The sequence below is a fragment of the Cebus imitator genome, unplaced genomic scaffold (assembly GCF_001604975.1).
Source record: "Cebus imitator isolate Cc_AM_T3 unplaced genomic scaffold, Cebus_imitator-1.0 Scaffold338, whole genome shotgun sequence".
Taxonomy (NCBI): Eukaryota; Metazoa; Chordata; class Mammalia; order Primates; family Cebidae; genus Cebus; species Cebus imitator.
The window spans coordinates 2,078,362-2,091,668 of NW_016107653.1; the positions used below are offsets into that span (position 1 = coordinate 2,078,362).

The 13,307-nt window shown below is 58.9% G+C and overlaps 1 protein-coding gene across 9 annotated transcripts in view; it reads left to right on the forward strand.

Moving 5' to 3' along the window:
- PACS2 (phosphofurin acidic cluster sorting protein 2) overlaps window positions 1–13,307 on the forward strand; it is an 82,868-nt gene that overhangs the window by 61,374 nt on the left and 8,187 nt on the right. For 2 of the 9 annotated variants that reach the window (XM_037730227.1, XM_037730229.1), the window contains exons 9-19: window positions 3,388–3,545; window positions 5,448–5,538; window positions 5,799–5,873; window positions 6,608–6,753; window positions 7,555–7,699; window positions 8,116–8,220; window positions 8,446–8,552; window positions 8,971–9,125; window positions 9,850–9,960; window positions 10,379–10,487; window positions 11,164–11,196. In XM_037730227.1, coding sequence (XP_037586155.1) covers window positions 3,388–3,545; window positions 5,448–5,538; window positions 5,799–5,873; window positions 6,608–6,753; window positions 7,555–7,699; window positions 8,116–8,220; window positions 8,446–8,552; window positions 8,971–9,125; window positions 9,850–9,960; window positions 10,379–10,487; window positions 11,164–11,196 — 1,235 coding nt within the window. The remainder of the gene's footprint in view (window positions 1–3,387; window positions 3,546–5,447; window positions 5,539–5,798; window positions 5,874–6,607; window positions 6,754–7,554; window positions 7,700–8,115; window positions 8,221–8,445; window positions 8,553–8,970; window positions 9,126–9,849; window positions 9,961–10,378; window positions 10,488–11,163; window positions 11,197–13,307) is intronic. The other 7 variants (XM_017505426.2, XM_017505427.2, XM_017505422.2 and 4 more) reach the window with 6 other exon arrangements.

The window sequence follows — 13,307 nt, forward strand, 5'->3', positions numbered from 1 at the left end:
ATGAGTGAAACTCCGTCTCAAAAAAAAAAAAAAAAAAGTGAGTAAGACTCATACAGTGAAACTGTGAACCACTTTTTAAAGATATGAAGAAGTGGAAAGATGTCATACGTTCACGGTTGGAAAACTTGGTCTTGTTAAGGTGGCAGTACTCCCTAAATTTATGTACAGATTCAACACAATGCCTATCAGATTACGAGCTGTGTTTTTGTAGAAATTGACCAGCGAAAATTTATATGTAAATGCAAGGGACGCAGAGGAGACAGAATAGTCTTAAAGAATGAAGATTTACACTTCCCAATTTCAAAACCTACTGCAAAACCACAGTAGTACTCCAGACTGTGTGGGGCTGGCCCAGGGGCAGCATGGAGAGAGGCGATTATCCAGAAGTGAACCCTTCCATTTGTGGGCAAGTGATGGTCAACAAGGATGCCAGGATAGCCACAGGGGAAGAATAGGCTTCACAAAAGGTTGCTGAGACCACTGGATATCCACATGCAAAGAGGGAATTTCAGCCGCTGTGGCGGCTCACACCTGTGATCTCAGCACTCTGGGAGGCTGAGGCAGGCAGATTGCATGAGTCCACATAGTGAAACCCCATCTCTACTAAAAATACAAAAAATTGGCTGGGCATGGTAGTATGTGCCTATAATTCTAGCTACTCAAAAGGCTGATGTAGGAGAATCACCTGAGCCCGTGAGGTGGAAGCTGCAGTGAGCTTAGATCACACCATTGTACTCCAGCCTGAGCAACCAGAGTGAGACCCTGTCTTAAAATAAAAAACGAAAAAAGCGAAACAAAATTTGGACCCCTGCCTCACACCATATTCAATAATTAACTTGAAGTGGATTGGCCGAGTGCAGTGGCTCATGCCTATAATCCCAGAACTTTAGGTGACCAAGGAGGGCAGGTCACTTGAGGTCAGGGGTTTTGAGACCAGCCTGCCCAACATGGTGACACTCCATCTCTACTAAAAATATAAAAAACTTAGCCAGGTATGGTGGTGGGTGCCTGTAGTTACAGCTACCCAGGAGGCTGAGGTGGGAGAATCACCCAGACCCAGGAGGCAGAGGTTGCAGTGAGCTGAGATCACGCCATTGCACTCCAGCCTGGGCAACACAGCGAGATTCCATCTCAAAAAAATAGAACAAAAACTTTAAATGGATCAAAGATCTCCATATGTAAGCTAAGATTATAAAACTCTTAGAAGAAAATGGACCAATCTTACGACCTTGGGTTAGGCAGGGGTTTCTTAGATATGACACCAAAAGCACGAGCGACAGAAGGTAAGTTTTTCTGCACTACAGCCACATATTACACATTTGTGCTCCAAACAGTGCCATCAATAAAGCAAAATAGTAGGACAGAAGAATGGTTCTTGCAAATCATATATATGCTGAGGGGCTTGAATCCAGAACACATAAAGAATGCTTATAACTGAAAAATAAAAATACAACCCAGTTAAAAGCTGAATTGTCCATTGCTTTGAGAACGATAGTCTCAGGTGCCACGGAGCTGGGGGCCCCCACTCCTGCCCTGACTCACTGCTGTTCACTTGGGCTGAGCAGTGGACCAGGAGGCCGCCTCGTGGCCGTGGCTTTTAAAGGACGCCCTGAAGCCGGTGGGTGATTCCTTGAATTAGAATTACCCTGACCAGCTGCAGTGTCATCCCCGGAGGTGTGTGCTGGCTTATAAGAGGCATGGAGGAAAAGAATCTCAAAGCAAAAGGACCAGCTCTGATCCCTGCCAAGACTTTGGGAATTACTAAGAGAAAACTGCCTTGTGGTGAGGGTTCTCAGACAGGGATCACTTCCAGATGAGAATCCACAGGTGGCTCGTTGACCTGCCCAGTCCTTCTGGGATTGTAAGACCAATTCCTCTGTTAGAATTGAGCTGCTAGCTGTGGTTGACATCACCATTGAAGATGCTTGAGCCAACTATTTTAATAAAGTGATTATGACTTGTCAGAGAACCAGCTACAGTGGCTGACACCTGTAATCCCAGCACTTTGGGAGGCTGACATGGCAGGATCACTTGAGCCCAGGAGGTCGAGGCTGCAGTGAACTACGATTGTGCCACTGCACTCTAACCTGGACAACAGAGTAAGACCCTTTCTCAAAAACAAACAACAGTGAATTGTCCAATTAAAAAATGGGCAGGGAATCTTTCTGAAGAGATTTCTTCAAAGAAGACATACAAGTAGACAGTAAGTACATGATCATTATCACTGATATTAGGGAAATGTAAACCAAACCACAATGAGACACCACTTGATCCCCACTAGGACGGTTGGAACAAATGGAATGCAACAGGTTGAGGTGTCACAGCTGGAACCCGCACAGTGCTGGGGGAATGTAAGATGGCAGGGCAGCCTCAGGAAGCAGTTGCCAGACATCCAGCACCCTGTTCTTCAGTGTTGACTTCGGGGAGGTGAACACACATGCACGGACCCATGCAGACGTTCACAGCAGTGTCGTCTGTGATGGCCAAACAGCCATCAGCTGGTGATCTGTTAGACTGGGGTCCATCTGCTCGGTGGCGTGCTGCAGAATCACCAGAGGAAGTTTATAAAGGAAAGGTTCAGCTGACTCACAGTTCAGCACAGCTGGGAGGCCTTAGGAAGCTTCCAGTCATGGCAGAAGGTGAAGCAGGCACCTTCTTCACGGGCAGCAAGTCAGAATGAGTTCCAGCAGGGGAAATGCCAGACGCTTATACAAGCATCAAATCACTCTTACCCTGAGAACAGCGCAGAAGAAACCTCCCCCATGATCCATTTACCTCCACTTGTCCCGCCCTTGGAACATGGGGCTTGTGGGGGTTACAATTCAAGGTGAGATTTGGTTGGGGACACAGAGGAACATGAAGCGTGCCCCGCTGGGTGGATGAAGCCCACGCCAGAGCCGCCAGCCACGTGACCCCTCTTAGGTAGCACTCCGGAAGGGGCAGGACATCCAGGGACAGTGAGATCCGCAGTGTGGGAAAGAGGGAGGGGACACACTAGGGGAGGGCAGAGGGGAGTCCCCTGGGTGTGGGGAACATGCTGTGTCTTGGTCGTGGTGCTGGCTGTACAGTGGTCCACTCCGTCAGAGCTCACCTGCCTGCACTCAGGCCCTCCGTGTGTCCTGGCAGCCTGGATGACCGGACTAGCCCAGGCGAGGTGGAGGAATGCCACACACGCCCAGTGCCTGGGGACCTGGGGTCCTTGGTGCTCACCCTGAGCTCTGTGACAGAAGCTGGACTACAGCGTGCTGAGCAGAGGGATTTGGTGGCCGAGCACCCACCTCCTATTGCTCCTGTAGACTCGGGGGTCCCGGGTACCCCCAAGGGGGCAGCATGGGCCACTGCAGGGAATTCCCACCTGGCCCTCATGCTCGTCTGGCACCCCTGCAGGTCCTGGACTCAGAGCAGGACCCTGCGGAGCACATCCCCGAGGCGGAGGAGGACCTGGACCTCCTGTATGATACGCTGGACATGGAGCACCCCAGCGACAGTGGCCCCGACATGGAGGACGATGACAGTGTCCTCAGCACCCCTAAGCCAAAGCTGCGGTGAGCCCTATGGGGCGGGGCGGGGTGGAGTGGGGAACAGCCATTTCAGATACTGCAGCCATTCTGCAGCCACTCTGGCATACCCATGTCCAGCCTGGGGGGCGTGATGGGCAGGGCCAGCTGCCTCGAAGCCCGGGAAGGCTCTGATGGCCAGACCAGTAGGGTGGGCCTACAGGAGACGTGTGCGGCCACCTGGCAGGCCCAGGGCATGGCTGCACTGAGCCAGGCAGCTCTCCTGTCACAGGCCAGGCCAGGGGGTGCGAGCTCTGGGCTGGGGAGGACTTGGGGGGCCCCCAGGGTGCCAGATGGGCTGGGCGTGCCACCTGTTCTAGGGGATCAGTCGTTGGATACCCTGGGAACTGCAGAGGACTTCTGCCCACTCAGGTGGGATGTGAGGCCCCCCATGCTGGGTGCCCCTCCCTGAGGAGGAGGAGGCAGAGGCCGGTAGAGACGGGGCGGCAGGTGTCTGTGGCGGGTGGGAGGAGGGGCCTGGCCGGGGCCAGGCCTGGGCAGGAGGGAGATTCAGAGGATCTCTGCGCATGGGTCTGGGCGAGGAGGCAAGCATACCAGGCAGAAGGCACGTGCCAGGATCTGGGCAGCTGCTGAGGAGCCAGAGCCCCCAGTTGGAGATGGGAAGCTTGGGACTTTTTTTAATGCTTTTTTAACCTGAGCAGCATGAAGAAGTAGACACGGGCAAGGTGGCCTTGCTGTGTGTTGGAGGCAAGGCCCTGCTTAGCCCTGCAGCATGCAGCAGCCTCCCATCTCACCTGACATTGCCTGGTGGCCCCAGCCCCACCTGCTGCCGCTTCAGTCACCAGCAGCCACCATAACAGGTGACCGCAGATGTGGCCACTAAAAACAGCCTCTGTTCCTCCTGTTCTGGAGTCACCATCCCGAGGCCGTAGCTTCATTCTTTGCTGGGGTCTTGCTGAGGTCAGGACCCCGAGGTCACGCGGCAGCCTGGCGTGGTTGTTGGTGGAGTTGGGCTCAGCATGGCTGCGGGACTGGGGTCTGGCTACCCTGCTGCCTGGTGGCCGGCGGTCATTCTTGCCTCTGGCAGCTGTTCTCAGGCTTTGGCCCAGGGTCCCTCCTCCACCTTTGGAGCTAGCAAGGCCCGGTCAAGTCCCCTCACACTTCAGGTCTCCCTGGCCTTCTGGCCTCACCTCTCCTTCCTTCAGCCAGAGAAAGTCCTCTGCCCTTAACGGCCCATGTGATTCCTTAGGAGATACCCATGTGGCCCAGATCGTCTCCCATTTTAAGCTCCATGGCACTGGCCTATCTGCAGAGCCCTGGCCAGCTTGCGTTCGTAGTTTAGGGAGGGGCGTGTGCTTTTGGCGCCATGCTGTTGATGGTCACACACAGCAGCAACGAGTTTCCATGTGGCTTTGTTGCCCAGCGTGGAGCACCAGACACTGCACACGTCCTGTCTGTTTTTTGTTTTGTTTTGTTTTTTGAGACTGGGTCTTGCTCCATCACCCAGGCTAGAGTGTAGCTGTGCAGTCACGGCTCACTGCAGCCTCAACTGCCTGTGCCCAAGCGATTCTCCCACTTCAGCCTCCTGAGTAGCTGGGGCTGATGGTGTGCGCCACCACACCCAGCTAATTTTTATATTTTTTGTAGAGACAGGGTCTTCCTTACCTGGAGCTAAGGCCGAGTTTTAGGGATATGTGTTTCCTGCAGCTGATATCAGGGCAGATGGAGGAGCCAGGAAGGGGCTTGGCGTTACCGGCCCCAGAATCGTCCTCCCCATGCCCCTTGCGAGTGGGTGTGCACTGTCATGGGCTCTTCTCTGGACCCAGCTCTGCTCTGCTGTTGGATTCTCCAGTCTCTTCCTCCAGGTGTGGTGGGAGAGCAAGAAGGATCCTGGGAATTAACATGTCCCCATCCCGTTCCCTGAGCCAGGCCATACTTTGAAGGACTGTCACACTCGAGCTCGCAGACAGAGATCGGGAGTATCCACAGCGCCCGCAGCCACAAGGAGCCCCCGAGCCCGGTGAGTGGGGCCACACTGATCCCCAAGAGTGGACCGTGGCCTGACTGGGCTGTGGCGTGGCCCAAATCTCCCAGCATGTCCTGGGCTCAGGGCCCTGTCCAACTGTCCTGGGGCCACTTTGCACCCACCGTCCAGGATCCAGCGTCCCCCGAGCCTCTGCATTCCCAGCCCAGGAGTTAGATGCCCCAGCATTCCCAGCCCAGGAGTCAGCGCCTTGTCCCCTGCAGGTGAGCAAAACTGATCACATACCCTCCCCGCAGGCCGACGCACCTGAGAAGACACGGTCCCTGGGAGGCAGGCAGCCAAGTGACAGTGTCTCCGACACGGTGGCCCTCGTAAGCAGGCTGGGGCCACACCCACCCATCCGCACACCAGGCACACCAACCCTGCCTTTAAGGGTCTGACCCGGAGGGGCGGGCCCCACATATAGGTCTCACGTCACGCCTGGTGTGCAGAGTTGGGGTCAGCCTTCAGGAGTGGCCAGGCCACCGGATGGTCCGAGTATCCCAAAATCCACTCCGCCTTCAGGGTCAGGGTGCCCCAGATTCACCCCATCTTTGGGGTCAGGGCACCCCAGATTTACCCCACCTTCAGGGTCGGGGTTCCTAGATTCACCCCACCTTCAGGATCAGGGTGCCCCAGATTCACCCCACCCTCAGGATCAGGGTACCCTTGACTTAACCCACCTTCAGGGTCAGGGCACCTGGACTTACCTTACCCTTAGGTGAATGACTGCACGGCCCCTGCTGCACTGTTGCCCACAGACACACAGGGATGCCTGGTTCCCTCCTCCTGCTTCGTTGCATGGGGTCTTTTCAGTCAGGGGGTCCTGGGCCAGGGAAGGTCAGGTCCTGGGAGATTGGGTGCTGGCTTCCCTCATGGCCTGGATGGAAGCCCCATGGTTGGAGCTGAGCTCAGCCAGGTTCCCTGGCAGCACATGGCCAGGTCCACCTGTAGAAGCCACAGCCTAGAGAGGCCTAAACCCTCACTCGAGCCAGAGGCCACACAGCTGGAGAGGGCCCAGCACTGGTTGGGTTTCCACGGGAGGCTCCAGCCTGTGTCTGCTCAGCAGGGAACGCCAGGCCCAAGGGCACAGCCTGGACAGCCTGAGGACAGCCCTGAGGCTGAGGCCTCCACCCTGGACGTGTTCACGGAGAGGCTGCCGCCCAGCGGGAGGATCACCAAGACCGAGTCCCTGGTCATCCCCTCCACCAGGTGACAGGGGCCCCATGCTGTTGGGCGAGTCGGCAATGCAGCCATCGGGGAGGGGCCATTGGGGGTGTCCATCAGGATGGGTTCCTATCAGTTCAGCCTGATATGCAGACAGCAGGTTCAGGGCCCCATCCCCCATCCCTCTTCATTAAAAGGAGAAGCAAACCTGCTGCCTAGCACTGGGTGTGGAGCCTGCAGCCTCAGGTTCTACCCTACCTGCTCCAGGGCTGGGGCCGGGCATGTCTGCCCTCCTGCGGGCGCTCTACCCCACGGCCCCCTGAGCAGCCCCCACCACAGCCAAAAGACATACATCCACCAGCTTGATTCTGTCAGGGTCTCAGTTCATGTTTCTGTGACATTTGGGACTTTTTCCAAAGCAGTGAGTCTGGGCACTGGCATTTACCAGGTGGCAGCACCCGGGGACCTGTGCCCAGGCTCCAGAGCCGGTCACCCTGGCAGCCTCTGTGCCCTGCACTGTCCTGCCCCTGGCTCTGCCCAGCTCTGCCCGGGCAGGGAGGGTGAGCCCAGTCCTCACGGTGACTCCAGGGCTCCCAGCCTGTCTCACAGCCTCACAGGCAGAGCTGCATAGGGTCCCCTCGAGGTCACGGTCTCAGTTGTACTCAGCTGCTGCTGTGGCCCTCCCAGGGCTGGTGGCCTCTCTGCAGCCCGTGGCCCCCTGGCCATCAGTCGGCCCTGTGCTCGTCTTTCCCTGTCCCCACTACGATGTGTAGGCCACTACAGGCCTGCCCCAGCCCCTGCCCCTGTTGCTGCTACAGCCACTTACCCTGTCCTGGTCCCCAACAGGTCCGAGGGGAAGCAGACTGGCCGACGGGGCCGGAGCACATCCCTGAAGGAGCGGCAGCCAGCACGGCCCCAGAATGAGCGGGCCAACAGCCTGGACAACGAGCGCTGCCCCGACTCCCGGAGCCAGCTGCAGGTGCAGGTGCAGGTGGGGTGGAGGGAGTGGCCCGCGCGGGAGGCAGGGCTCGTGGTCACCATGGCACCAACCAGGCCAGGGCAAAAAGAGAAGCACAGGGGCCAAGGGTGCCAGGTCATAGAGCATGTGGGGCTTTGGAGGGCACCTGCTACATGGCAGGGTGGGTGGGTCCTGGGTTGGTTTGTCAGGAAGGCCGTGTGGACTCCAGGGTAAGTTCTAGTCCTCCTGCTGCCCTCCCTGGCCCCGGGCAGCCTCATTGCTTGGCCAGTTTGGCCCAGGGGTGGTCTCTAAGCTGGCCAGCTCTCTTCCTGCTGCTGAGTCTCTGTGGCTGCAGGGGGAGCAGAGGCACTGTGGGGACGGGGGCTGGGGAGGTGGGGACAGGCGCTATGCTGCTCTTCTGGGTATAGACAGGCCTCTTGTGCCTCCAGATCCCGAGGAAGACTGTGTATGACCAGCTCAACCACATCCTCGTCTCTGACGACCAGCTCCCTGAAAACATCATCCTTGTCAACACCTCCGACTGGCAGGGGCAGGTGGGGGTGCGGTCACATGGAATGGAGGGCTAGGGCGTAGGACAGAGGAGAGGGGGCTCCTGTGCCCGCCCCCCACCCCTGGCACACCCGCGTGCTGGAGCTGGTGGCTGTGGTTTGCCTGGCTGGGCCTGAGGTCTCTGGAGCCCCTGAGAGCTTTGGTGAGGGTTGGGTGCTGGGTGGTCTGGGCGGCTGTGCCAAAGTCAGTGGCTGCCCATCCTCCGCCAGTTCCTCTCCGATGTCCTGCAGAGGCACACGCTTCCCGTGGTGTGCACGTGCTCTCCCGCAGACGTCCAGGCGGCCTTCAGCACCATCGTCTCGCGGATACAGAGATAGTGAGTTGGGCTCCACCCTGTGCTCACTGCCCAAGTACCCCTCGGGGTCGCACCCCAGCCTCTGCCCCTCGCTCCAGGGCCGGGCTGTGGCTGGTGTCCACGGGGCCTGACCCACAGGCTCCTTGGAGCCTGGCCTCCCCTCATTGCGGGTGGGAGCAGCAGCCTGGCGTGTGTCCAGTCACACTGGAGGGGTGACCACCTGGCCCGTCCTGGAAAACCTGGGCCGAAGCCATGATTATGTGGCCCTCAGCCTGGGCAGTTTCAGGCATGTGGCATCCTGGGTCTGGGCAGCACTAGGGCGGTTATGGCGTGAGTGGCCACCGGCACAGGGCCCCCAGGCTCACACAGGCATCTTTGGATGGAGGACGGCTCCCTGAGGCGTCTGTCCCCTCCCGTCCCACCTGCCTCTGGATCGCAGCTGCAACTGCAATTCCCAGCCCCCGACGCCCGTGAAGATCGCTGTGGCGGGCGCGCAGCATTACCTCAGTGCCATCCTGAGGCTCTTCGTGGAGCAGCTGTCCCACAAGACGCCTGACTGGCTCGGCTACATGCGCTTCCTGGTCATCCCGCTGGGTGAGCGCCGCGTCCACCTGGGCCTGGCACACACGCTGTGGGCGCCGTGGGTGCCGTGGCGCCCCGGCTTGCCACGAATTTGTTGTTTTAAATGTCTGAGACAGTAATGCTGTTAATTTTAATTATACACAAGATAACTTGATCGCCCTAAAACAGCCATTTGGGTCAAGGTAAAGCCGCCACCCTCTGAAGGGGCCGAGGCGGGCGTCCCCTCAGTCCGTCGCTATGATAACTCAGCCGGTTTCCATTTCCAAAGTCAGACGTGCAAAGCAGGGCTGGTTGTTAATCCTCTCCGCTTGTCCAGGTCCTGTGTCGTGGAACTCCATGAGTTCTTTAGGTCCATACAACGTGTCTTATTACAAAACTGTCCAGCCTGAATCTGACCAGCCGCAAGGCCTGGAGGCGGCGCGTCTCCTGTGTGGCCCTGGCTGTGACACCACAGCCCTGAGCCAGCCAAGGCCTCCGAATGGTCATATGTGCCCTGCTGGGCCTTTGTTGCTGGCACTCAGGGCTGTGGGGCCTCAGCTCAGGGCTATAGCTCCTTCAGTGGGGCCACAGGTGTCCACCAGAGAGGGACGGTGGCGGGGTCAGCGGCAGGAAAGTATGCTTGTCTGGAAGGCAGCAGAGCAGGCCCAGGGTCAGGTGGGCCAGCTCTTGGGCCACAGTGGGAGCCTTGTAGCACCAAGTCCCCCGTGTTGACACTGGCCCCACCCCTGGCATGCAGGGTCCCACCCCGTGGCTAGGTACCTGGGCTCCGTGGACTACCGCTACAACAACTTCTTCCAGGACCTGGCCTGGAGAGACCTGTTCAACAAGCTGGAGGCCCAGAGTGCGGGTGAGGCCCGGGCGCGCCCACAGCCCCATGCTGCCGCGGGAGGAAGGGCCCTGGTCTCCCCAGATGCCGTGCCCAGGAGGCCCTGCACCTGCTCACGCTCAGCCTCAAGGAAGAGGCCATGACAGGGCCTGCTGGGGCCTTGGCCAGGACGCCTCCTCTCCCCCGAGCCTTAGAATGTTGGGAGCCGTGGGGCCTGTCTGGGAAGAGGCAGGCGCAGCCCTTCAGGTCTTGCCACACTTGCCCTGGTACCACCTTGAGAGTAGAGGACCAGGGCCCCTCAGCCGCTGCCAGCAAGCCCTGCTGCACTTCGGGGTGTGGGGGGCCTGGGCGGGGCAGCAGGGACACCCAGCTCAGCCCTGCTTGGAACCCCACCTGGCACCAGCCCAACCTCCCTGCTTCCTCCCCTCCTCCCCTGCAGTACAGGACACACCGGACATCGTGTCACGCATCACCCAGTATATCGCAGGCGCCAACTGTGCCCACCAGCTCCCCATTGCGGAGGCCATGCTGACCTACAAGCAGAAGAGGTAACGAGGTGGGCCTGGGCACCATGCCACAGGCTCCTGCCAGCCACCAACCCTCCACGGGCCTCCCCACCTGCTGCTGGGCTGGGCCTGGTGGCCACAGAGCCCTGCACTGGGCGCAGACCAGAGCCTGGGTCAGCCAGGCCGCTCCGGGGCCTCCCTGACCGTAGGCAGTTCCCCACACCCCAGGTCCCCCATCATAAGCGCCATGTTTCCACCATTTCTGCGCACGTTATATCGCCGAGTGATGAGAATTTGACAGGATGGATAGCTGTCACGGGGCCAGGGTGGCAGTGGCCCAGCCCCTCCAATCTGGGCACCTGTTCCTTCCACAGCCTGAGTTTCCTGGGATGGGGAACTGAGGGACCCCTGGGCCTTGGTCCCCGGGGATGAGTGATCAGCTCACATCCTCACCTGCCCAGAGCAGGAGGGTGCTCAGGAGCGCCAAGCCGAAAGCCCTGCGGGAGACCCGTCTGTCCCGCCTGCGCCTCCTCCCTGCACATCTGGCGCCAGCTGTCCCAACCTTTCCCCAGACTACCTGGGAGAGAGCCAATTGCAAAGTGCAGCGCCAGCACCCATGGGCTCTGTCACGTGGGAGACCGAGCAAGGCGATCCCCGGAGGGCTCCTGAGGGCGTCGTAACATGTCTGTGTTTTCTCTTTTGATGGCTTTCTGAAAAGGAAAAAGCATTTTCATTTTGACTTTACCCTAAGGTATGGCTCTCTGGGTCTGCCTCCCGCCCTTTCTGTCCCCAGGCTGGTCTTTAGGGCTTGTTTAGCAGTCCCGGTCTGCATCACTCTGCCGTCCTCTGTCTGGGCTGGGAGTCAGGCCCTGAAGGCCGCCAGGTGCAGGCGGAGAGCCAGCACGGGGGAGGGGAGGTAGCCCCATAGGAGTCACTTTGCGCTGACGTGGACCCTTTTCCTTCGTCCGGCCTCACACTGGGTCAGGAGAGCAGCACACCGGCCTCCAGTCCCCGAGCCAGGCCCTTGTGCTAGGACTCCACCCCAGAGCCCCGAAGTCTGCAGGTCAGCCAGCACAGGACAACAGGCCTGTCCTTCTCTCTGTTTTGACCCTGGGTTTTGGTTTAAGAAGTGGCCAGGAAAAAAATGAAAAAAAAAAAAAAGAAGAAGTGGCCAGGTTTAGGCTGGGCATAGTGGCTTGTGCCTATAATCCCAATACTTTGGGAAGCTGAGGAGGGTGGATCACTTGAGGTCAGGAGTTCGAGACCAGCCTGGCCAACATGGTGAAACCCCATCTCTACAAAAATACAAAAAAATTAGCCAGGCGTTGTGGCACACTCCTGTAATCCCAGCTACTCAGGAGGCTGAGTCAGGAGAATCACTTGAACCCAGGAGGTGGAGGTTGCAGTGAGCCGAGATCATACCACTGCACTCCAGCCTGGTGACAAGCGAGACTCCATCTCAAAAAAAAAAAAAGTGGCCAGGTTTAGCCCCTCCTTGTTTTCAACTAAGAGCAAGTGGCTGATGTGGACCCCAGAGTCACATGGGCCGGGCTGTGCCCCAGGCCCTTCCCATTTGTGAACTTGGCAGCAGCCTGGCAGGGACACTGGTGCTCCCTACACATGGGGACGCCGAGGCCAGTGGTTAAGGAGCTAGCCCAGTGACATGGCAACCAGCGGCCGTGCCTCGGGCCACCTGCACGCTAAAGAGCCTGGCTCCCAGGGCCTCTCAAGCACCAAGGGCGGGCAGAGAGGGGATTCCTCCATCTCCTGTGGCTTACCTAGAGACATGGCCAAACTACCAAGACCTCCAAATGGGGGTAAAGAGCTTTTGTGCTGAGACAGCTCCACCTGCTAAAATCTTTCATGTTTAGAGCCAAGTCCCAGGCGCCCCCCAGAGCTGCCCTTTCAGACAGAGCCACCCATTTTCCTTGGCCAGGTGTATCCTGAGGCAGGGGGGCCCTGCTGGTCCTCCCGTGGGGCTCGTTCTCTGCCCTGTCTTCTGCCTGTGTGAGGTCATTTGCTGTCCTAGGAAACCTGTCCCCAACCCCACCCCCAGTGCAGGGTAGCTAGGTCCCAGGGGCCCCCTTGCTGGAAACACTGCAGGCTTAGGAGCTGCTCGGAGTGGGCAGCCTGGGACCACCCTCAGCTGCAGGGCTGGGCATCCTATGTCTTACCCTGCTAAACAAGCCTTTGCAGGTGAAAGACCAGCCATGGGGCCTCCCTGCTGACCCCGGTGGCCTGCACCCTTGCCCCTGGCTGTGGCACGAAGAGTCTGCAGCATGCACTGGTTGCCCGGGCCGCCACAGGCCATGGACGCAGCTTCTTGTCTGTCCCAGATCAGCTCTTCCGAGCAGCAAGCAGGGCCTTAGGAGACCCTAACACCTGCTCCCAGCCCGTGCCTCCTGCCCCTGCCTCCGCGTCACAGGGGTGACACTGGCTGCCTGGGTGGGGCGGGCTGGAGCCCTGGAAGGAACCCAGTGAAGGCACTGAGCGTCTTACCTGCTCTCTCTACCCAGAGGAGGGTCAGTCGGGGGGCCAGGAGAGGTCAGGCGGCGGCACAGCCTTGTGGCTGGGACCTATGCAGAGTCCTCTCCAGCCAGGCTCCCCGTGAGAGCCCCTCAGGAGGTGACCATTGCTGGCCCGCACTCCCCTGCCCAGGATGGCACTCCTCCTGTGAGGGCAGGTGAGGCCTGGAGGGCGGCCACAGCCCCAGCCCGCCCGTGCCAGCATGCGTGGGTAAAAATGCTGCTTAGGCCGGGCGCGGTGGCTCAAGCCTGTAATCCCAGCACTTTGGGAGGCCGAGGCGGGTGGATCACGAGGTCAAGAGATCGAGACCATCCTGGTCAACACGGTGAAACCCCG